The 25,130-nt window shown below is 47.8% G+C and overlaps 2 protein-coding genes across 2 annotated transcripts in view; both read left to right on the top strand.

Moving 5' to 3' along the window:
- The window catches only part of LOC148684498 (maestro heat-like repeat family member 5), a 439,917-nt gene that overhangs the window by 261,370 nt on the left and 153,417 nt on the right, over positions 1-25,130 (top strand). The gene's annotated exons all lie outside the window — the stretch shown is intronic.
- The window catches only part of LOC148684501 (maestro heat-like repeat family member 5), a 50,331-nt gene that overhangs the window by 21,586 nt on the left and 3,615 nt on the right, over positions 1-25,130 (top strand). Inside the window, exons 3-11 of the mRNA XM_088653158.1 lie at positions 9,405-9,521; positions 11,242-11,355; positions 13,745-13,882; positions 17,230-17,349; positions 18,310-18,377; positions 18,527-18,662; positions 19,785-19,880; positions 21,526-21,630; positions 24,984-25,119. Coding sequence (XP_088509284.1) covers positions 9,405-9,521; positions 11,242-11,355; positions 13,745-13,882; positions 17,230-17,349; positions 18,310-18,377; positions 18,527-18,662; positions 19,785-19,880; positions 21,526-21,630; positions 24,984-25,119 — 1,030 coding nt within the window. The remainder of the gene's footprint in view (positions 1-9,404; positions 9,522-11,241; positions 11,356-13,744; positions 13,883-17,229; positions 17,350-18,309; positions 18,378-18,526; positions 18,663-19,784; positions 19,881-21,525; positions 21,631-24,983; positions 25,120-25,130) is intronic.

Raw genomic sequence — 25,130 nt, 5'->3', positions numbered from 1 at the left:
TAAGAACAGCCAAAGAATCCATTGCGCGCTTAATGGAGGGTAACTGGTCGGCTCGCATTGCGCGAATGTTATTTTTGCAGCATGCGACGCCGTGTACTGCGACGGGCAAGTCGCCAGCTGAGCTGCTCTTAGGTAGAAGACTGGTAACGGTGCTGGATTATGTCCACCCAGATAAAATGCCAAACCGTAATTCAAGAGCAACCCCCCAGGCTGAGACTGACACAACAAGGTATCTCGCCCCTGAAGATCTGGTCTGGGTGAGGAACTATTCACGAGGTCCGCGGTGGGTGGCCGGTGTGATCACCCGGGCTAGTGGACCTGTGTCCTATTATGTGACCTTGGAAAATGGGCAAGTTTGGAAGAGACATATAGATCAGCTGAGGCGCCGGGCGCTCAGCAGGGAGGAGTCAGATAATTCATCCCTGGCTAATGACGCACAGCTGCGAGACCAGAGTGAAGATGGCCCAGAGGTGCAGTCACCAGGGGCTTCAGCAAATGAACCAGGGTCTGCTAGTCCTCAGGATGACGAGGTACAGGTAGGGGACCCTGAGATGTCTGGGACTCCATCTGTTCCTGACGAAACCCCTATAGCAGCCCCTCCACCACAGGTAACACCCAATCCAGAACCTGCAACACCTGTTGTCAGGAGATCAAGTAGAAGTTGTAGGACCCCACAGTACCTGAGGGATTACGTCTGCTGTGCTCACTAGGGGGGGAGGGGTGTTGTGTATTGAGTCAAAGGATTTTATCTCTGTATTATTATTGTCTGTATTTGCATTAGGATAAAGTAACTGCCTTTTGGTTCCAGAGGGTACAGCTACTATTGGTTCATTGAAGCTGCTGTATTTGGATCCTCTGTCTTCTTGGTTTCCTCCAAAAGGCAGCACTGTGATTGCCTGATATTGTTCCCTCCAAAATCTATCCCTTTCTAGCTAGTTCCCTGTCCCTATAAATGTAGCCTTCCTGCCCTCAGAGTCAGTCCTGTTTTGCCCTAAATAAAGAAGTGTTACTAGAGAACTGTCTCCAGCATGTTATGTCAAGAGAGCTGAAATCACAAACCCCACGTCACAACACATACAATCTGAGGAAATTCAAAATCTTTGCTGTCTATGCGACGGTCTTGGTGTGTTTTTGCCCTTTAGATTTAGAGGAAAGTCCTTCTGGAAATTGGTTGGCTTTTTTCAGACCATTTGTTATCAACCGGTATCTCGGCTGTCGCTGTCTTAGGATTTCCTTGTACTTAGTCATTGAGACCCATCAACCGAGAGACTGCTTTCATAGCTTTTCTGCAGGATAGCGTCTTTCATTTTCTTAGAAGTAAATGTGACCAAGCAGTCTTCTTCTTCTTCTTCTTCTTCTTCTTTTTAATTATTTTTATTTTGCAATAATGTAGAGACAAACCAAAACAATAGATAAAGGGGGGGGGGAGAAAATTAGCAGACGTACATAAAGAAAAAACAAAATCAATAGAGAAATACATATATACAGCTTATATTTCTCCGTTTGTCAGCCTAGACTGATGCTCTGCCAAGCCTGTGACTTTCTTCCTACTCTACATTGGTTTTTGTTTCGCTTTCCTATCTTTACCTCTGTCCCTTTTGCCTTATGCTCTCCCTATAATTATTATGGTCAGAGATTTTTTATGTTGATGATTGCCGGCATTATGCAAAACCTGTTTACCCAGCAGCCTTCAGCCTGACCTCTTTCTCGTGATCTTTTAGATCGAATTCTGTAACAACTCTCTATTTTTTTATTAAAGATTTTCTTGATTTATGAAGATATATGCAATGTAAATCAAGAAAATCTTTAATTAAAACCCCCCCAAAGAAATAAGAATAAAAAATAGAGAGTTGTTACAGAATTCTCTCTTGATTCCATCAAAAATGCCTGACTCTCCCCCATCCAGTCTGCCAATGTCTTGGTTATGTATGTTGTCAAACAGCAGATAAAATACAAATAACAAATAAAATAAGATGATTTTACCAGCTTCTTTACAAGAATATCATGGGGCACCTTGTCAAAGGCCTTGCTGAAATCAAGATAGGCTACATCCACAGCGTTCCCTTCATCTACCAGGCTTGTAATTCTGTCAAAAAATGAGATCAGCCTCGATAACATCCTGTTCTTCCTGTAAACTCTGGGTTACCTTTTCTGATTTTTCAGCTCTTGATTCCAACTTTTTGACTGATATTTCCGTGGTTTCCAGCTTATCTGTGACAGTTTTTGTGTTTTTTTCTAAGTCCTCCCCTATCTCTTGCTTAAAACTGTCCAGTTGTAATTGCATCTGGGCTAATATTTCCTTCTGAAAGTTCCCCGTTATAGATGATACCTCTAAAGCCACATCATCATATTTTTCGCCCCATAAGACGCACCTAGTTTTTAGAGGAGGAAAACAAGAAAAAAACAGTCTTTTCCCTTTGCTTTCTTTACAGTGAGCTGGAAGGGGGGGTGGAAGGGGTTCCTGTCCGTCCCTCCTCTCGCCTCGCTGTAAAGCAAGCAGACCTTGAGGACAGCTTCAAGAAGGAAGGAAGGAAGGAAGGAAGGAAGGAAGGAAGGAAGGAAGGAAGGAAGGAAGGAAGAGAAGGGGTGAAAGAGAGAGAGAGGGAGAGAGAGGGAGGGAGGGAGGTAAGGAAGGATTTGAGGGTTGCTAAAACAGCTTCTTCACAGAACATAGGGAATAGGAAAGTTAACATGTGGTTACTTTTAGCGCAGAAACCAATGGGACATTCAGGTGCTTAACTTGGCTGAATCTCGCCCATATTAATAAGAGAACAAAGGATGCTCTTGGGAGGTTTTCATTGGTATTCCCAGTTGTTAAGTAGCAATGGGCAGACAGCCTACAAATGACAATCTGCTCTGAAAATAATATGAGGTTAAAGTCGGCTTTGGGGGGGGGAATAAAAGTGGGAAAATGACAGGAATATGTTGGATGTTGTTGGGGCCAGTAATGGTGTTCTCCGGGTGTATGTGGCAGCAAAGTTGGCATCTGGGTTTATTGCAGGCTGTGGGTGAGGAGTTCTTTAAGATTGGGTGGCTGTCTGTAGGCAATGAAAGGTCTTCCTTCCAGAGCTTGAGAAAGAGAACTGTCATTGTCTAGGAGAGGTTGTAGATCTCTGAGGATGAGCTGTCCTGTTTTCACTTGGGAGCTGTATGGGATGACTAGTGCTGTTCTGTTATTTTCTTTCTGGGGTCTGTCTTGCAGCACGTTCTCTCTGGGTATCAGTCTGGCTCTGTTGATCTGTTGTTTAACTTCACCAGGAGGATATTTTCAGGGCCGTCTCAAGCAGGTCGGGCGCCCTGGCACCCCACGCCACCGAGACTAACCCTAGAGCCGGGCCTGGATATTTGAGTTCTAAAAAGGTTTGCTGTAGATCTCATAGGAGAGAGTCTCTGTCTGTAGAGTTGGAACAGATGCGGCTGTAACGTAGGGCCTGTTTGGTATTGTTTGGGATGTTTGGGATGGTAGCTAGAAGCATGTAGGTATGCTATATTCCTGCGTAGAAGACTACTTTGTAACCCAGGAAAATCTTCTCAAAAGTCAGGGTCTTCTTATACGCCCAGTCGTCTTATACGCCGGAATATACAGTATGTTTGTCAGTCCTTACTGGCCTCAACAACACCAAACATACCATCTCAGGACTATTTAATTGCTCATCTTCTCACATTGTGTATGCCATCAAATGCCAACAGTATATTGTAAACCGCCCTGTGATCTTTGGTTGAAGGGCAGAACAGAAATCTAATAAATAATAAAAAAAACAATAGCCAGAATGCCTCGGTCCTGTTGGTTCATGGCAGGAAACAAAGTGCTTTAAATGAATGGTGTGTCTCCCAGTCCAGAGGCTTTCTTGAATCTTGTTTGGAGTGTTACTTTAAAAAGAAAGAAAGAAAGAATTGATTGCAATAGATTTTACTCCAAGTGATTTTTGCAAGAAGTCTATTTCTAGGCATGCAGGGTTTTTTGTTGGTTTTTTTTTTGATAGAAGACAAGGGGCAAATAAATGGCCCTTTAAATGAATGGTGTGTCTCCCAGTCCAGAGGCTTTCTTGAATCTTGTTTGGAGTGTTACTTTAAAAAAAGAAAGAAAGAATTGATTGATTGCAATGGATTTTACTCCAAATGATTTTTGCAAGAAGTCTATTTCTAGGCGTGCAGGGGGTTTTTGGAGAGAAGACAAGGGGCAAATCAATGGCAACTGTTCTCTAGACCAGAAACATGACACTTTTCTTTCTTTCCTTCCCGGCTGCCTTGTCCCAGGTTGCACCTGTCTCCAAGACAACTGCCAAGCCTGGACTTGACAAGGTAAGTCCTGAGTATTGTCGGTGACACTGGGGGGGGGGGGAGTTTGACTTTCTTACCACAGGCCTTGTACATAGCAGGGAGACACTGAATGAAACATTCAGAGGCAAAGCTCCCTCAGAACTCCCAAGCCAACCAGACTGCAGGCTTTCCTCTTTTTTAAAAAAATTTTTAAAAAATTGGTTTTCCATTTGCAACCGTTTTATAACATATATCACAACCCTTTTAATAAAATCTGTTGCTCTGCCGAGCTCTCTGCCTGCAACTTGGCTTCTCGCAACGAGGGAACCTCCCGAAGGCCCTCGGAGTTGGACCTCAGTGTCCGGGCAGAACGATGGGGGTGGAGACGCTCCTTCAGGTATACCGGACCGAGGCCGTTTAGGGCTTTAAAGGTCAGCACCAACACTTTTAATTGTGCTCGGAAACGTACTGGGAGCCAATGTAGGTCTTTCAAGACCGGTGTTATGTGCTCTCGGCGGCCACTTCTAGTCACCAGTCTAGCTGCCGCATTCTGGATTAGTTGTAGTTTCCAGGTCACCTTCAAAGGGAGCCCCACATAGAGTGCATTGCAGTAGTCCAAGCGGGAGATAACTAGAGCATGCACCACTCTGGCGAGACAGTCTGCAGGCAGGTAGAGTCTCAGCCTGCGTACCAGATGGAGCTGATAAACAGCTGCCCTGGACACAGAATTGACCTGCACCTCCATGGACAGCTGTGAGTCCAAAATGACTCCCATGCTGCGCACCTGGTCCTTCAGGGGCACAGTGACCCCATTCAGGACCAGGGAATCCCCCCCACTCCCTGCCCCCTGTATGGTCAGGACTTCTGTATGGTCAGGATTCAACCTCAATCTGTTAGCTGCCATCCATCCTCCAACCGCCTCCAGGCACTCACACAGGACCTTCACCGCCTTCACTGGTTCTGATTTGAAAGAGAGGTAGAGCTGGGTATCATCCGCATACTGATGAACACCCAGCCCAAACCCCCTGATGATCTCTCCCAGCGGCTGCATGTAGATGTTAAAAAGCATGGGGGAGAGGACAAGTGAGATCCCAGGGGTCCGAACACTCATCCCCCACCACCACTTTCTGAACACGGCCCAGGAGGAAGGAGCGGAACCACTGTGTGACATCGTGCCCCCAGCTCCCAACCCCTCTAGATGGTCCAGAAGGATGTTATGGTCGATGGTGTCAAAAGCCACTGATAGATCCAGCAGGACTAGGAAACAGCTCTCACCTTTGTCCTTAGCTCGCTGGAGATCATCGACCAGTGCAACCAAGGCAGTTTCAGTCCCATGATGAGCAATTGTTTCATTGCCCTCAGATCCGTGGAAAACCACGGGGCTGTCCGGGCTCCATGCAATCGGAGAGGGCGCTTCGAAGCCAGACAGTCAATAGCCCTGGTTAACTCCACATTCCAGTGGGCCACCAGGGAATCGGCTGAAAGGCCATCAACATGGGATAAAGCATCCCCTACCACTCTTTGGAAGCCAATTGGATCCATTAAGTAGCGGGGGCGGACCATCCGAATCGGTCCCACCTCCCTGCAGAGGGGAAGGGTCGCGGAGAAGTCCAGTTGCACCATGGCACTTCGTTAGTGTCAGATCACCAACATCCATAGAGGTAAACACCAGGTCCAAGGCATGCCCACGGCTATGAGTTGGGCCAGACTTATTCAGGGACAGCCCCATGGAGGCCATGCTTTCCACGAAGTCCCGAGCGGCTCCTTGTAAGGTCGTGTCGGCATGGATGTTAAAATCCCCTAGGACAACCAAGCTAGGTGTCTCCAGGAGAACGTCCACCACGACCTGAAGCAGCTCGGGCAGGGAATCCTTGGTGCAGCGGGGAGGTCGGTACACCAGAAGGAATCCTGTACTGCCCCTATTGCCCAACTTGCACTCAGAACATGCACTCAGAGAACTGGGTCTTCCCAATAGGACGCCTGGTGCTAAGTAATGACTTCCTAAAAATCACTGCAACCCCCCCTCCCCGCCCAGAGAAACCTGGTGGACAAGCAGAGGCAAGGACAGGCCCATCTGCTTCATCCAACCAGGTCTGTCACACATGCCAGGTCAAGTCCTCCATCCATGATCAAGTCATGGGTGGCAGTGGTCTTCTGAATCATTGACCTGGCATTGCACAGCAGCACCTTCAGGTCATGCGGGTCTCCCTTGCTGATCCCAGTATCCAACCGGTCAAGACTAGACCCGGAGGCAGGGATAGTCCTCAGACAACGACTAAGCCTGCCTCCTCGGTAATGACGTGGTCTGGTCTTAGCGTAACTCCTCCTCCTACCCGTGATCACTGAGATTGGTTGGCCCAGTGCATCCCCCCCCCCCCCGTGGAACCTGCCCCAGCCATTTTGTTGGCTGGGACCCACTCCCGGGCAGCCCTAACCCTCCCCCCAGAACAAAACAAAACCAATATAAAAGACAGAAAACACACAATAAAACAATACAAACCAAAAAGAACGTTGAGAGTTTTATCTCAGTCCTGCTAGTGTCTTTCTATGTCTGCAATGATTCTCTATGTCTTGTATACATTTCCTCCACTGTCTCTGGAGCGCTTGGTCGCTCTGCTTTCGGACTTTCCCAGTCGGCTTTGCCAGTTCCGCATAATCCACCATCTTCCTCTACCGTTCTTCAACTGTCGCTAATTCCCGCTGTTTCCATTTCTGAGCTATTCAAATTCTAGCTGCCATTGTGGCATACAGAAACCATTTTTGTCTACTCTTGGTACAGCATTTCCACCCCAACCGTCCCGAACAAAAACGCTTCCGGTTTTTTGGGGAAGGTATATCTAAACCTTTTTTTAATTCAATATAAATACTATCCCAAAATACTTTAACTTTATCAGACATCCACCACATAGGGTAAAAATCACCCTCTTTAACATTACATTTCCCACAATTCTTATTTCTCATTCTATACATTTTCACTAATTTAGTTGGGGTCAAATACCACCCATACATCATTTTCTTTATATTTTCTTTCAATGCCGTGCATGTGGTGAATTTCATTCCAGCATTCTATAGCTTTGACCAAGCTTCGTATTGAATATTATATAGCCCATATCTTTTGCCCATATTATCATTACTTCCTTAATCTCCTTATCTTTTGTATGCCATTCTAAAAGTAAATCATTTTCCATAAAGGTTTTGTTTCACCTTCCAGCAATTTGGTTTCCAGCTTCGATCTAGAAGTCTCAAAGCCATTCTTCCTTTAAGGTCCAAATTACTATCCAATTTAGCTCCAATTTGATGCTCCAGATAAGACTTTTAATCCTCAGAATACTTGCCGCTTTCAGCAGAAACCTGTGGCTTTGCTATGTGAGGCTAGAGATGGATCCTAGCGCTCAGGGCTCAATCCTGCCTCCCAAACCCTGCTCCCGATGGAGCGCTTCGACTCGCAGAAGAGCCGCAGAAGAGCGCAGCCAGATCCCATGGCCCCTTTGGGTTCTGAGGTCCGCAGAGCCCTTGCGTAACCTCTTTCCCCCTCTCAAAGCTCAGGATTTCCCCAGAGGGCTAATCCCGCACTCCTTTAATGGCCGCGACAAGCCCAAAGTGCAGAGTGCAGGCTTCCTCAGTAAGCGTCAGCAAGCCAAGCCTCCACCTTTCCCTCTTTGGGTGATTTGACTAAGCTGGAATGATCTCCTGCTGGAAGGGTGAACTTCCAACACAAGAAGTTGTTCAAGGAGGTCTATTGGGAGGTCTATTGCTCCTTGAAGCATGTCGCAGAGTGCGTGCAGAGTAGACCACACAGATGGAAGCACTGAAGAGACGCAAAGAGGTCTTTGCAAGGTTTACCGTAATAACCACTCTCCAAACATACATCTTCCGTAGTGTCTAGAATCATCGCCCCTAGGCTACAGTAGGGCACATTATATACCCAGTATCATTCACAATTGCTAATGACAGTGAGTCACTTCCCAGCACCTGCTCAACTGCTACACAGCTGTAAGAACCAGGCCAGGATATGCACCCTCCTGTGGAACAATCATGAACCCTAACATTTCAACAAACTATTCAACACTCCTGCTTAGCACACTCAGGCCCTGAGGGACAAGCTAGAGAAGGCCATACAAATCGGGTCTCCAGCTGTTTTTGAACTCCAGTTCCCATCTTCCCTGACCACTGGTCCTGCTAGCTAGGGGTGATGGGAGTTGTAGTGCAAAAACATCCGGAGACGCTGATCTAATGCTTATATTTTTAGAAGCTTTGAACAACGGTTCTTAGGGTTCTGTGGGGGAAGCAAGACCATTCATGGGGCGTGAGGGTGCTTCTAAGGTCTGGTTTCTTCTGAGCTCCAGGGTCCACAGCAATTGGCTCCCCCTTTCCAGCTTTGGGAGTAGAGAGGGGGCAGAGAGTTTGGCAATCTCCCTCCTTGAGCAGGTCGACCAACTCTGCCTCTTCTGGATTTCCCTGCAGGGAATACAAGGAGGTCTTCTGCTGCTCAGGTTCTCCCAACAAGCGTACCGCAATTTCAGTCATGGAGACCTGCGGGTGCAGGCATTGCCTGTAGTTCTCTTAGAAAGCGGGAAGAACCTGGGGTTAGTGAATCTAGGACAAAAGTGTGTCAGAAGAACGAAAGACGAGGCTGTGGGATGAGCCCACCGGCCTGCACAGCCCAACATCCTTCTCTCACAGTGGCCAAGCAGATGCCCATGGGGAACGGGAAAGCAGAATTTGAACACAGAGGCCCTCTCCCCTTCCTGTGGTTTCCAGCAACTGGGATTCAGAAGCATCCCTTCCTCCAGCAGGGGAGGCAGAGCAATTAGGACATGTTGAACTTTTCAACTTTCAAATTCCCCAAATGAGGGGTACTCCAGAGTTGTAACATGACTTGGGAATTCAGAAGATACAGATTGTGGTTAAATTAATATAATTTAGTTTTGCATGGTAAGTAAACGAGGTGTAAAATTGCCTACAAATTGTTAAAACAATTGTCTAGTACTTGCACTCTCTTATTATTTTTATTGTTGTTGTTATTTAGCCTTACCTGACATTTCCAGAAGGTAAAATGGAAATTCTTTGATTTTCCAAAAGCAGGTCATGTATTTGGTGGGGTCTCCTCACTGTGACTCACGAAAACCTTCCCCAACCCTTAGAATTCCCTCTATAGATACTACGGACTCAAACTACGGGATTCCAGGAGCAAGGAGACAGTCCACCAATACTTGCAGTTCCTGCTGGCGTTGCCTCTGGAAGAGGAAAAAGACAGAGAGGTGAGTGAATGTGTGGGGTGTCCGGGGGGAGGAGAAACAGCAGGACGGGGACTCTGCTCCCACTGAGACTCTCAACCTCCAGCCTTGTCCTGGAAGAGCCTTCTCCTTCTGAACCCTCCCTGAAGGCTCCAACCTCCTGCTTGAAGCGCCTCCCAGCTTGTCCCTCCCCCAGGCTGCTCCCCAAAGGTTTAGGGGTCGTCCTCTGGGGTCCCCCTGGCCAGGCGCTGCCCACCAGTCCCTGACATTCCCCTCCAGACCCCACCAGCCCTCTGTCCTTATCTCCTGATTTGTCTCTGCTCGTGACCTTCACTCCTCCAACTACAGTACATCACCCTCCAAGGATTTCGTGCCCACATACTGTAGTAGGAACCACTTTCCAGCCTTCCATATATCTGGGGCAGATTGCTTGAATTTGGGGGTAGATCGGAGCAGCCCACATGTGGCCGCCCTCAATGCCTTTCTTGGCAGCCCTCAGCAACCTTTGAGGCACCCATGCACACCTGTTAGCCCTTGCCCTGCCTTCTCAAAGCTGGGTAATTATTATTATTATTTATTTATTTATACCCCGCCCACCTGGCTGGGTTTCCCCCACCACTCTGGGCGGCTTCCAACAAATAGCAAAATACATTAAAATATCACAGATTAAAAACTTCCCTAAACAGGGCTGCCGTTAGGTGTTTTCTAAATGTCAGGTCGTTGTTGATCTCCTTGCCCTGCGATGGGAGCTTTGCTTCTGGCAGTGAGGGAACCGCCAGAAGGCCCTCGGCGCTGAAGGATGGGGGTGGAGGTGCTGGGCTTTGGGTCCAGGAGTCAGTCTTCCAGCTTCCTTCCCAAAGCCTAGTTAGCTCTTTCCCAGCTTGGGGAAGAAGGGCGGAAGGCTTTCGCTCAGGGGGCGGCAAGGCTCACCTTGCCCGGGCTGCTTCACTGCCACGGATCGTGGGCAGGCGTGAGTGTGCACGCCTGTGATTTCTGGCACCTGCGCATGCACGCGCAGACGTAATTCCCAGCTCCGCGAAAGCGAGTTCCCGCGCTGTGCCGGATTTGCGCAGCACGCAGGGACTCACTGAGCAGGCGGCTCGGTTCAGGGGGGGCTTGGGGGGCGGTCAAACGACCCCCGTGGGCCGCTTGTGAGCAAAGCTACAGGGAAGCAGGCAGAGGGCCTTCTCGGTAGTGGCTCCCGCCCTGTGGAACGCCCTCCCATCGGAGGTCAAGGAGATAAACAACGACCTGACATTTAGAAAACACCTGAAGGCAGCCCTGTTTAGGGAAGTTTTTAATATGTGGTCTTAATGTATTTTGGTATTTGTTGGAAGCCGCCCAGAGTGGCGGGGGAAACCCAGCCAGGTGGGTGGGGTATAAATAATAAATAATACATAATATAATTAATAATAATAATAATAATAAGGTTACCAAGCCCTACTCTAGGTCCTGCCAGAGCCCCACGCCTCCTTCCCCAAACCCAGCGCCTCACCTGTTGCCTCACCTTTGGGAAGGCAGCATGTGGGCCGGGGGGGGGGTCTCCGATTTTGACCTTGCTCCCCTCTCCCCCACGACAAGTCAGGGTGCGGCCCCCACTTGGGATGGAAAATGGGAGCACCCTGGTTTAGATGATGCATAGTTCTGCTCTGGCGCCTTGGGGTGAGGGTGGATTACAAATCCTTCCAGGGAATGAATAAATGAAGAAAGAAAACAACATGTTGACGTGCATCATTCTCCCTAGGGAATTTCTGAGGCCATCGGAGTGGCCTCCCAGTGCCACCCATCAGAAATCTTAACAACACTGAGGGATTTTGGCCACTCCAGCTGTGAGGTAAGGGTGCCAAGGGAGGAGGGAGCATTGCAAGAGGGAGGTCAGCCACCCCCAGCCTGGTGCCCCTTCCCCATCCGTGTGCTTTGAATGGGAACTCCCATCAGCCCCTGACAGAGAGAGAGGGAGAGAGAGAGGGGGTGGTTTCAGCTGTAACCAGCTTTATAAAATGGATGGGGGGCATCGCGGGGCAGGGCAGCTGCCCAACTTGCTCTTGTGCAAGGGTTCTTCTGCCTTCTAGGAGTGCCTGCTGGCCACATTCAAGTGTGCTTTAGAGTAGACCCATTGAATTGAATGAACATGACTAAGTTAGGCCCGTTCCTTTCAATAAGTCTACTTGGAGGAAAGCAAAGTTGAGTCTCACTCTCTGTGTTCACCTCCATATATTTGTAAACGATGTGAATTAATGATTACAAAGGCATAGTAACTGCGTGCGGATCTAACAGTTCCGTAACCTGAGGGGGCCTTGGGGTCATTTGCCCCTGACTTGTGGCGATCACACAGGGATCCCCTGTAACTTCCTGACAGGGGTTTTAAAGTGAACGCAAAACTTACGTTTATTTCTTACAGAGTAACAAGCGTATGGTTTCAAAGATGTTGTTCAGTCAATATATTAACGTAGGTCCTATACCTTCCTATACCTTCCACCCAACCAGAACTGCCTAGGTTCTGATCGGATCCTTTCAGATGCTGACTGTCACTGACTCAGGTTTACTTTCTCACACAGCTTAAAGTTTAAACCAACCCACAGACTCCCCTCAGCTCAACAACCACAACACTCTCCCCTCCCCTCCCCTCTCCCCTCCCCTCCTCATCTCCCCTCTCCTCCCCATCTCCCCTCCCCTCTCCCCTCCCATCTCCCCTCCCCTCTCCCCTCCCATCTCCCCTCCCCTCTCCATCTCCCCTCTCCCCTCCATCTCCCCTCCCCTCCCCTCTCCATCTCCCCTCCCCTCCCCTCCCCATCTTCCCTCCCCTCCCCTCTCCATCTCCCCTCCCCTCTCCATCTCCCTTCCTTTCCCCTCTCCCCTCCCCTCTCCCCTCCCCTCTCCCCTCTCCTCTCCATCTCCATCTCCCCTCCCCTCTCCATCTCCCCTCTCCTCTCCATCTCCCCTCCCCCTCTCCATCTCCCCTCCCCTCCCTTCTCCCCTCCATCTCCCCTCCCCTCTCCCCTCCATCTCCCCTAAACTCCCCCCCCCCCCGCACCAAGACTTGTCTTATACTCTTGTTGACTCCGCCCCTGGGTTCTCATTGGCTATACATTTATCCCTTTCACACACATACTGGGGATTACATCACTCTCTTCATATGCAAATGCCACACCTTCCATTTAACATCCATCAAGTGTTACTTCAGACGCCCCAGACAATGGTTAATATTCACTGTGATTTGTTCAAAGGAGCCAGTTTCCTAATCCATGGTTAGAAGTTGGCTTGTTTCAGTTAGCCTTTGTTAAGATTAACCGCAGTGTGTCCTGGTATGGGCATCACTAAACTGTGGTTAGTTAAACATGGAGGAAAAAGCTTCCCGTCTCCTTTTTGCAACTGTGCTAGTGGAGAAGGGAGCAGGAGCCGATGAGACCAAGGCTCATTCGCACAATCCTCAACCATCGTTTATCACGGAGGTGACCCAAATGGTGCCCTCCAGATGCTACAGGCTGCAGCTCCCATCCCTCCTGACCAGTGGCCGTGCTGGCTGAGGCCAATGGGAGCTAGAGGCCAAAACATATGACCTCTGGACTTTATTGTTCCATCGGAATGCAGCCCTGAACTCTCTTGTGCTCTGCCATCCAAGAGAAATGAAACCCAGGAGTGTCTTGCCCCTCGATTTTTTCTGTGAGTTGGGAAATGACAAAGGACATTTCCCAACCCTCCCTATGGAGAAGAGGTGCAGATTCACCTGGTTCATTGTGATTTTTAAAAAGCAGCTCCCGTGGAAAAGAGCACCAGTGGTCAGTCTACACTTCTCACTGGTTGACTGACCGAACCCAAAGAGAACTCCTTCATGGTTCCTCATCATCCTGGGGGGGAAAGGGACCAGTGGGGTGTCACAGGGTTCTGTCCTGGGCCCGTTGTTGTCCAACGTTTTTTTAACAAATGACCTGGACAAAGGAATTGAGGGGATGCTCAACAAATTTGCAGACGACACCAAACTGGGAAGGCTAGCCAGTGCTGCAGAAGACAGAATCGGGATACAAGATAACCTTCACAGATTGGATTGCTGGGCCCAAACTCACAAAATGAAATTCAAGAGGGTCAAATGTCAGGATCCACATTTAGGCAGGAAGAAGCCGATGCACAGCAACTTACTGACTACTCAGATTTTCCCAGCTGCTAAGAGGTCCCAACTAAGTGGTGGTTTGCCTCCTATTGCGATGAAGGTTTCCAAACTCACTTTCGCCACCCTTTCCCTCCAGAAGACAGGGGAGAGGAATGGCAGTCTCACCGTCATGCTTTCCTATGGCCAAGTGGCTCTTGGGGCGCGGCCAGAAGACCTGCTGCGCTTCATCGAGGTCATCGTGGAAGAGCTCCTCTTCCAATTCCAGAACACCAGGAAGGTATGGCTCTCCTTTCCCCACAGATTCCTGTTGTTCGTTCTCTCGGCTATACCGTACTTTTCCATGTATAAGGCAAGGTGGGGTTTTTTAATTAAACAATGATGTTTACAAACGGAGGTCATCTTATACACAGATAGTGCATAGGGGGGACGTGGGATTGGATGCCGCTGGGAACTGGAGATGGTCAGCGACTCTTGTGCGTGTTCTTGGTGGCTGCGGCAAGGGCTGGTGTTGATCGGCTGTCGCTACAGCAATTGGGTGGGCGATTGGTGGCTTCTGCCAGTGAGGGAACAGACAGACAATAGGTGGGCTTTGTGACGCGGACGAGTGGCAGCGTAGGTCCGGCGGGTGAGCGATTTTTGGAAAAAACCCCTAAAAAAGCTGAACAACTCTGGGTAACCTTCCCCCCCCCCCCAAAGCTCAGCCACTCTGGGCAATTTCCCTCCGTTTTCTTAATTTGGAATTCCCCATCTTATACATGGAAAAACCCAGCACATCCTGCCTTTCTCCTGTCATAGGACTCCAGGAGGTGTGCCACTGTTTCCCAAGTGGTCACCATCCTGGCACTGAGCAGACCTCCTGAGCTCCGCCAGGGTCCTAGCACCACATGCCTCCAGACTGTGCCCTAGGGCAGAGTCTCTGGCTTCATCCCCCGAAGGGTTGGAGCCTGGGGGGTATACTGACTCCACACCTAGGACCAAATTGGGTATTAGAGTGGTACCTTGCTTCTCAAACTTAATCCGTTCCGGAAGTCCGTTCTAAAACCAAAGCGTTCTAAAACCAAGGCACGCTTTCCCATAGAAAGTAATGCAAAATGGATTAATCTGTTCCAGACTTTTAAAAACAACCCCTAAAACAGCAATTTTACCTGGATTTTATTATCTAACAAGACCATTTCTGGGTTAGGCTTAGGGTTAATTTTAGGATTGGGTTAGTGTAAGGGTAAGGATGGTCATCACAAACACTCTATTCCAACAACACAAGAGACGACTCTACACATGGATATCACCAAATGGACAGCATCGAAATCAGATTGATTATATTCTCTGCAGCCAAAGATGGAGAAGCTCTATACAGTCAGCAAAAACAAGACCTGGAGCTGACTGTAACTCAGATCATCAGCTTCTTATAGCAAAATTCCAGCTTAAACTGAAGAAAGTAGGAAAAACCACTGGGCCAGTAAGATACAATCTGAATCAAATCCCTTATGAATACACAGTGGAAGTGAGGAACAGGTTTAAGGATTTAGATTTGGTGGACAGAGTGCCTGAAGAACTATGGATGGAGGCTCGTAACATTATACAGGAGGCAGCAATGAAAACCATCCCAAGGAAAAGGAAATGCAAGAAAGCAAAATGGCTGTCCAACGAGGCCTTACAAATAGCGGAGGAGAGGAGGCAAGCAAAATGCAAGGGAGATAGGGAAAGATACAGGAAACTGAATGCAGATTTCCAAAAAACAGCAAGGAGAGACAAGAGGGTCTTCTTAAATGAGCAATGCAAAGAAATAGAGGAAAACAATAGAATGGGGAAAACCAGAGATCTGTTCAAGAAAATTGGAGATATAAAAGGAACATTTCGTACAAAGATTACCATAATCAAGGACAAAAGTGGTAAGGACCTAACAGAAGCAGAAGACATCAAGAAGAGGTGGCAAGAATACACAGAGGAATTATACCAGAAAGATATGGAGGTCTCGTACACCTCAGGTAGTGTGGTTGCTGACCTTGAGCCAGACATCTTGGAGAGTGAAGTCAAATGGGCCTTAGAAAGCATTGCTAATAACAAGGCCAGTGGAAGTGATGATATTCCAGCTGAACTGTTTAAAATTTTAAAAGATGATGCTGTTAAGGTGCTACACCCAATATGCCAGCAAGTTTGGAAAACTCAGCAATGGCCAGAGGATTGGAGAAGATCAGTCTACATCCCAATTCCAAAGAAGGGCAGTGCCAAAGAATGCTCCAACTACCGCACAATTGCGCTCATTTCACACGCTAGCAAGGTTATGCTTAAAATTCTACAAGGCAGGCTTAGGCAGTATGTGGACCGAGAACTCCCAGAAGTGCAAGCTGGATTTCGAAAGGGCAGAGGAACCAGAGACCAAATAGCAAACATGCGCTGGATTATGGAGAAAGCTAGAGAGTTCCAGAAAAACGTCTACTTCTGCTTCATTGACTATGCAAAAGCCTTTGACTGTGTCGACCACAGCAAACTATGGCAAGTTCTTAAAGAAATGGGAGTGCCTGATCACCTCATCTGTCTCCTGAGAAATCTCTATGTGGGACAAGAAGCTACAGTTAGAACTGGATATGGAACAACTGATTGGTTCAAAATTGGGAAAGGAGTACGACAAGGTTGTATATTGTCTCCCTGCTTATTTAACTTATATGCAGAATTCATCATGCGAAAGGCTGGACTAGATGAATCCCAAGCCGGAATTAAGATTGCTGGAAGAAATATCAACAACCTCCGATATGCAGATGACACAACCTTGATGGCAGAAAGCGAGGAGGAATTAAAGAACCTTTTAATGAGGGTGAAAGAGGAGAGCGCAAAATATGGTCTGAAGCTCAACATCAAAAAAACCAAGATCATGGCCACTGGTCCCATCACCTCCTGGCAAATAGAAGGGGAAGAAATGGAGGCAGTGAGAGATTTTACTTTCTTGGGCTCCTTGATCACTGCAGATGGTGACAGCAGTCACGAAATTAAAAGACGCCTGCTTCTTGGGAGAAAAGCAATGACAAACCTAGACAGCATCTTAAAAAGCAGAGACATCACCTTGCCGACAAAGGTCCGTATAGTTAAAGCTATGGTTTTCCCAGTAGTGATGTATGGAAGTGAGAGTTGGACCATAAAGAAGGCTGATCGCCGAAGAATTGATGCTTTTGAATTATGGTGCTGGAGGAGACTCTTGAGAGTCCCATGGACTGCAAGAAGATCAAACCTATCCATTCTTAAGGAAATCAGCCCTGAGTGCTCCCTGGAAGGACAGATCGTGAAGCTGAGGCTCCAATACTTTGGCCACCTCATGAGAAGAGAAGAATCCTTGGAAAAGACCCTGATGTTGGGAAAGATTGAGGGCACTAGGAGAAGGGGACGACAGAGGACAAGATGGTTGGACAGTGTTCTCGAAGCTACGAACATGAGTTTGACCAAACTGCGGGAGGCAGTGCAAGACAGGAGTGCCTGGCGTGCTCTGGTCCATGGGGTCACGAAGAGTCGGACACGACTAAACGACTAAACAACAACAAGGGTAAGGATTAGAATTAGGGTTTGGGTCAGTGTGACTTTATGTTTCCTTGTGGTTTTGATTCAATCTTAATTTTATAAAATCCCTTATTTTAGGACGAAGCTCTGAAAAAGTGCCTTCTGAAGACAACCATTCTAATCACCAAGGCACTTGGGCAGACGAATGGTGAATTGGTCATCTTCCCGCACAAAGCGGAGCTCACCACCTGCATTATTGTGAGTAAAAAAGAAAAAGAGGGGGATCTCCTGGGGGTTTTTTTAGAGCGTTTTTTAATAGGTGTTTAGGTCTAGCTCGGGTGGCGCTGTGGGTTAAACCACAGAGCCTAGGGCTTGCCGATCAGAAGGTCGGCAGTTTGAATCCCCACAATGGGGTGAGCTCCCATTGCTCAGTCCCAGCTCCTGCCAACCTAGCAGTTCGAAAGCACGCCAAAGTGCAAGTAGATAAATAGGTACCACTCCAGTGGGAAGGTAAACGGTGTTTCCGTGCACTGCTCTGGTTCGCCAGAAGCGGCATTGTCATGCTGGCCACATGACCTGGAAGTTGTACGCCAGCTCCCGGCGATGAGCGCCGCAACCCCAGAGTCAGTCATGACTGGACCTAATGGTCAGGGGTCCCTTTACCTTTACCTAGGTCTAGCTCTGGTAAAATATCAGGGTTGCAGGTTCTGAGCATCTGGCCCCAAACCCTTTCTGGGTGGTCACATTCTGCTCCAAACCCTCTTGAAAGGCAGCCCTACATTGTGGCAACCTCAGCAGGATGTCACCAGCATCTAAGTAAAAGAGGCTAGGTTCTCCCAGGAGGAGAGGGCTCTCGATGGCTACCAGCCATGTTTGCTATGAAGCCACAGGCGGGGAGAGGGCTCTTGTGCTCATGGTCTGCTCCCTGCTTTCTCACAGACGTCTGGTTGGCCGCTGTGAGAACAGGATACTGGACTAGATGGGCCATTGGCCTGGTCCAGAAGGCTGGTCTGATGTTCTTATGAGGAAAGATGGATCTGATTCCCAGGTCCAGGAAGCCCACTCTCCTCCCCTAGGAGGGCCCACTTGCCAATTGCAAAGAAGGTGTCAAGTGGGCTGGGCTGGAGAGGGAGCACAATTCAGGGCTTGGTGTGGTGGTGGCGGCAGGGATGGAGCCTCCAGGTCTCTGACATGCTGCTGTGTGCTTCCCCACCACAGGACATCATCAAAGAGGAACCAAAAATGGCAGTCCTCCAGCAGGCCATGGAGACCATTACCCACATGGCGTAAGTACGGGGAGGTAGTTCTAGTCTCCCTACAGCTGGTCACTGCCCCACCTATTCCTGGCATTTCCCTTGCCATACCCTGAAATTGTACCCCTTGGACTGCTGGGTGCTGATCATTTCCTCTCCCCTTCTTTCTCTTTCTTCTTCAGTACATTTAGACCACCGCTGGAGTCCCAGCTCCGCTCACAGCTGGCACAGGAGGGCATAAAGAAGATCTTTCCCCTGCCCTCCTGGAAGGTTATCAAGATGAAAGCTGGGACTCCGAATCAAGGAGCAAAGACCCAGGTGACTGGACCTTCTACTTCTATTTGTAAGCTACAAATAATCCTGCCAGGCTTTAACACTTGACCAGGCTTCCTCAAACCCGGCCCTCCAGATGTTTTTGGCCTACAACTCCCATGATCCCTAGCTAGCAGGACCAGTGGTCAGGGATGATGGGAATTACCAGTTAGTCTCAAAACATCTGGAGGGCTGAGTTTGAGGAAGCCTGCGACTTGACCCATCACAATGATGTAACCAGAGACTTTGGGTGTATATTTTTTATTTTAATCAGGTTTCCATATTTATTGCATTTGGCTAAAATGCATCCACGGATGATTCCTGCATGCCTGCATTTTGAGACTCTCATGCCTCCCTCCTAGGCTGCATTTAATTTTGTTTGTTTGCTTGTTTGTGTATATGCTGCCCATCAGACTGGGTTACTCCAGCCCCTCTGAGCGACTTCCAACAAATTAAAACACAGCAAGACATCCAATATTTAAAACTTCCCTATGCAGGGCTGCCTTCAGATGTCTTCAGAAGGAAGTATAATTATGTATCTCTCTGACATCTGATAGGAGGGTGTTCCACAGGGTGGGCCCCACCACTGATAAGGCCCTTTGCCTGCTTCCCTGTAACCTCCCTTCTTGCAGTGAGGCAGCTGCCACAAGGCCTTCTCAATAAACAACAACAGCAGCCCCCACTGAAGATTTGATTGCTATGGCAATGGAGGTTAGGGCCAAGGATGAGAGTTAGGGCCAAATGGTTTGGGATACCCCAAGGAAGTTGAGCCTAGTGTGGAGTCCCTAGCTGGATCTGCTGAAGCTGGCTGTAATTCTCTTGATTCTGTGTGCCATTTAAAAGGTGTTCCCTCACCTGGTACAGAAATAAAGTCTTGCCACAACAGCCCCCCCTCTTTTCCAAGGACCAGGCATAGGGAACCCGAGGTGCTCCAGAAGCAGAACCATAGAATCGTGACAGGTGGCCATCCAGCCTCTGCTTAAAAACCTCCAAGGAAGGAGGGTGCTGTTGAGCTCACTGGGCCATTGGTCATTCTGAAAAGGGGATGCTGGACTCCAAGGCTCCAGAGCACATGGGATTTCCACGGGGGTCTTCAGCTTTTAATTCCTTTTGCTTCTCTCCTTTCAGGACTTCTATCAGCAGATGGTAAACACTTGCGTAAACATGCTCACCAGCTTGGTGTCGGAGGCCCCGTCTCTGGAGACGCTGCAGGATATATTAGTGGTAAGGGAGCCCCCAAGGGGACGCGGGTGGCGCTGTGGTCTAAACCACTGAGCCTAGGGCTTGCCGATCGGAAGGTCAGCCGAAGTGAAGCACACGCTTAGGAGTTGAGCAGGTGAGCCATGCACGGAGCACGGAGAGGCTCCATTGATTGGCACAATATGCAAAGCTAGGCAGATACATTTCCGACTGTGACCTTTACACATCTTCCACTCATGAGGCCGTGGGATGATGGCATCAAGTTATTTTGGCACCCATTTCCACTGCCTCATTTCCCCCTCGACCACTGTCAACGGGAGACGTCAGGGAAAGCAGAAGGCATGGGAAAGGTCATGGCGTACAGGCCAAGCTAAGGTCGGATCTAGCATATGGCATTCAGACGGTTGCGGCTCGTCTGCGGTTGGGAGTGTGCTCTGCCGCGTGGAGGCCAGGCCCTTCCATCACCTCCCCTGCTGTGAAGTGTGCTTCATGCCTGGCGGCCATTACTACGGTACATCTCCCCCTTCCTTTCTATCCAAGCATCCGGCCGTGCGCTGTGCGTGAAGACGGGCATACTCCAAATTGGAGGAGTTAGCAATGCCAGGGGCCAAAACTGCAAAGGCAGATATGACCAGAAATCGAGATGGGCCATGACGCGGGGACTGGAGCGAACCCTGCAAAGTTGTAAAACTGAGGGAATACATTGCATAAAACAACACCAACAGATAAGGCAGGCAATAATCTTAAGGGCATAGGTGGAACTCCTCCAAATCATGGTCCCTAATCTCCCTCAAGGGGATCCACAGAGCCTAGGGCTTGCCAATCAGAACGTCCGCGGTTCGAATCCCCGTGACGGGGTGAGCTCCCGTTGTTCAGTCCCAGCTCCTGCCCACCTAGCAGTTCAAAAGCACGTCAAATGGGGTGGGTCATTTAAAAAAAAATCGCAAATGTTTCCTCCCTTGATCTTATCTTAGGCGTATGGTATAAACATAGTCAAATTTCAAATTTGGGACAAATCAGTTAATATTTAGACCCTGCTCCTACAGATTGGAATTTTGCCTCACTACGAGCGATAAAAACATAGGAATTAGACTCATTTAATTCTCAGTATGTTAAATTGTGAACTAATAAACATAAATTTTAGGTTTTATGTAGAGCAATAATAGTTGCATACTATTATTTTCTGCACTCTTTATTTATTTAAGATAAAACATGTTGATAATTTACATGGAAAACCAATGGTTTTCAAAAAATTATATGGAGCAATTAAGCAAACAGTGTACTAAACAAGTAAACATAAACAATAAAACGCCACTCATATGATGTGTTATGTCAAAACATCACATTATACTTAATTACTTGGTATAAATTGTACTAAATGCTTACAGTTTGTGTAATTAATAAAATTATGCCTTATGCAATATATACATTGTACATGTACAACATATTATATCATGCTAAAACTATGCTTTTATGCATTACACTAAACGGCTATTTTGGTGCAAAGTCCTTCTTTGTCTCTTGTTTTGGGAATTTAGAGCGGTTGTTCATTGTTGTTTTGATGGTAGCATCACGTCTTTTCTCTCGAATAACTATCCTAGATGCTCTAGTAACCTCCTTCACTCCACGTTCAGCCTTCCATGTGATGATGATGATTTCTCTCCCGCAGCACACAAATGCCTGGATAGATTCCCCAAAGCTTTACGAGCGGGAAAGAGCTGTGAAGACCACTGGCTTTCTCATGAAATATGTTTCCCAGCATTTAGAGTTTGATGTGAGTGACCAAGGCTTCATGCTGCCATTTCAGATTTATTTATTTATAATGTATTACATTTCTATACTGTGGTACCTCCGGTTAAGAATTTAATTCATTCTGGAGGTCTGTTCTTCACCTGAAACTGTTCTAAACCTGAGGTACCACTTTAGCTAATGGGGCCTCCCGCTGCCACCGCGCCTCCACCGCGCAATTTCTGTTCCCATCCTGAAGCAAAGTTCTTAACCCGAGGACTCACCATGAACTCACCTCCCTCATTCTCTTATAATGGCATCAAGGCCTACCTGAGAGGTTCCAGAACTGAAAAAAAGCCCTTGCCACCTTTGCCGACTGAAAGCATGCCAGACGGTCAGTTCCCCAACACAGGAGCCAGATGTATGGAGGAACGTGACTCATAGAAGTAGAAGGCCCAGGGATCGCTCGGAGTGTTGAGAACGACACAATCAATTTGAAGTGCTCTCCCTTAACATGGAAGACGAAGAACAGACTCCATTTGAAGATCTCTCCCTCGTCACAGTTGATCAGAAATATGAAGACAAGCAGTAAAGTCAGTCCTCTGGGAATATGCAGGTAACCTTGGAAGGGACAGCACATGGAAGAATCCTAACCAAGCCTATGAAGAGGCGTCTAGTGGTGATAGGGGATTCCCTACTGAGGGGTACAGATGTCTCGAGAGGTGTGCTGTCTCCCCGGGGCCAAGATCAAAGATGTAACAGAACGGCTGCAAGGAATCATAAAACCCACTGACAAATACCCCTTCCTTTTGTTCCATGTGGGAACCAATGACACTCCAAGCCATAGCCTCCAGAAGATCAAAAGTGATTATGAGGCTCTGGGCAGGAAGTTGAAGCAATTAAATGCACAAATTGTCATCTCATCTGTCCTCCCAGTTGAACGACATGGCCCAGGGAGAGAGGGAAAAATAGGGGAAGTGAACAACTGGCTTCGCAAATGGTGCAAACAGGAACGGTTTGGATTCTTAGATCACAGTCTGCAGTTTCTTGAAGATGGGCTTCTGGCAAGTGATGGGCTGCACCTCACAAGGGTTGGAAGGAATGTTTTTGCCATGAAACTCAAAAACCTCATCAGGAGGGCTTTAAACTGACATATGGGGGAGGGAGACAGTGGTCCTGAAGGTAAGAGTCTATCAAGTTCTGAAGATGATCATCCAAATGTCAAGGACCAAATGGAGCAAAAAGCACGCAGACCTAGTGGGGGGAGAAAAATATCCTTAAATAAGAGACATGGGGGAATAATCAATGGTCTTCAATGTCTGTATACTAATGCACAGAGCATGGGAAATAAACAAGATGAACTTCAGCTCTTGGTACAGCAAACTAAATACGACATAATAGGCATCACTGAAACCTGGTGGGATGAGTCTCATGATTGGAATGTAGAAATAGAGGGATACAATCTATTTCAGAGAAATAGACCAAACAGGAAAGGAGGAGGAGTAGCGTTATATGTCAGGGATGTGTATACCTGTGAAGAGATCCAGGATTTAAAACTTCAAAGCCAAGTTGAGAGTATCTGGGTCAAAATTAAGGGAGAGAAAAATAACTGATCTCATTGTGGGAGTTTACTATAGATCCCCAAGCCAAACTGAGGACACAGATGATGCCTTCCTGGAACTGATGGCCAAGCATTCAAAAGGAAGTGAGATAGTAGTAATGGGGGATTTCAACTATCCTGATAATTGTTGGATGTCAAACTCAGCCAAGAGCATAAGGTCGAACAGATTTCTCCCTGGCCTTGCAGACAACTTCATTGTCCAGAAAGTAGGAGAAGCAACAAGAGGATCGGCCATTTTAGATCTGATCCTAACCAATAGTGATGACCTGGTTAGTGGGGTAGAAGTGGCAGGATCAATAGGTGGGAGTGATCATGCTCTTCTGGAGTTTATTATTCAGCAGAAAGGAACAACCAAGCATACTAAGACTCAAATCCTAGACTTTAAGAAAGCCGACTTCAGAAAACTTAGGGAAACGCTGGGCGAGATCCCATGGACAGAAATACTAAAAGGGAAGGGAGTTCATGATGGTTGGGAGTTTGTTAAAAGGGAGATATTAAAAGCACAACTTCAGGCAATACCAATGAGACGGAAACATGGACGGTGCCTAAAGAAGCCAGGCTGGCTATCAAAAGAACTTTTAACTGAGTTAAGATTTAAAAGGGATATGTACAAAAAATGGAAAAAGGGGTAAACCACCATAGAGGAATTCAAACAAATAGCCAGCACGTGTAGAGACAAAGTCAGAAAAGCTAAAGCACAGAATGAACTCAGGCTTGCTAGAGAGGTTAAAAGCAACGAAAGGGGCTTTTATGGGTATGTCCATAGCAAAAGGAAGAACAAGGAAACAGTGGGGTCACTTAGAGGAGAAGATGGTGAAATGCAAACAGGGGACAGAGAAAGGGCAGAACTCCTCAATGCCTTCTTTGCCTCAGTCTTCTCCAAAAAAGAAAACAATGCCCGACCTGAAAAATATGGAGCAGATGATTCAGCAGGGGAAACACAGCCCCAAACAAGTAAGGAGGTAGTACAAGAATACTTGGCTAGTTTAGATGTATTCAAGTCTCCAGGGCCAGATGAACTACACCCAAGAGTATTAAAAGAACTGGCAGAGGTGATTTCAGAACCACTGGCAATAATCTTTGAAAATTCCTGGAGAACAGGCGAGGTTCCAGCAGACTGGAGGAGGGCAAATGTTGTCCCTATTTTCAAAAAGGGGGAATCATAGAATCATAGATCAGGGTCAGAAATCACATAGGTCAGAAATCACCTGGAATACTGTGTCCAGTTCTGGGCACCACAGTTCAAGAAGGGTACTGACAAGCTGGAACATGTCCAGAGGAGGGCAACCAAAATGGTCAAAGGCCCGGAAACTATGCCTTATGAGGAACGGCTTAGGGAGCTGGGTATGTTTAGCCTGGAGAAGAGAAGGTTAAGGGGTGATATGATAGCCATGTTCAAATATATAAAAGGATGTCATATAAAGGAGGGAGAAAGGTTGTTTTCTGCTGCTCCAGAGAAGTGGACACGGGGCAATGGATTCAAACTACAAGAAAGAAGATTCCACCTAAACATTAGGAAGAACTTCCTGACAGTAAGAGCTGTTCGGCAGTGGAACTTGCTGCCAAGGAGTGTGGTGGAGTCTCCTTGTTTGGAGGTCTTTAAGTGGAGGCTTGACAGCCATCTGTCAATAATGCTTTGATGGTGTTTCCTGCTTGGCAGGGGGTTGGACTGGATGGCCCTCGGGGTCTCTTCCAACTCTAGGCTTCTATGCTTCTTGCTGGGCTCTGTGGGACGAGGGCTGACTGTGCATCTCTCTCTCTGTCTCTCCACCTCCTAGATATTCCAGGATTTCCCCCTTCTGGGGCAGTTGGTGGCACTTTTATCCCTGCACCTGGCAGACAGCGGGAAGGAGGTTGGGCAGCAATCCGCGGAGGCCTTGTACCACCTCCATTACATACTGATCGCCAAAATGGGTGAGTGGGAT

This window comes from Zootoca vivipara, chromosome 10, assembly GCF_965207765.1.
Source record: "Zootoca vivipara chromosome 10, rZooViv2.hap1.1, whole genome shotgun sequence".
Classification (NCBI taxonomy): Eukaryota; Metazoa; Chordata; class Lepidosauria; order Squamata; family Lacertidae; genus Zootoca; species Zootoca vivipara.
Note: the sequence above shows the minus strand (reverse complement) of the source record. Positions and strands in the feature narration are given on the sequence as shown.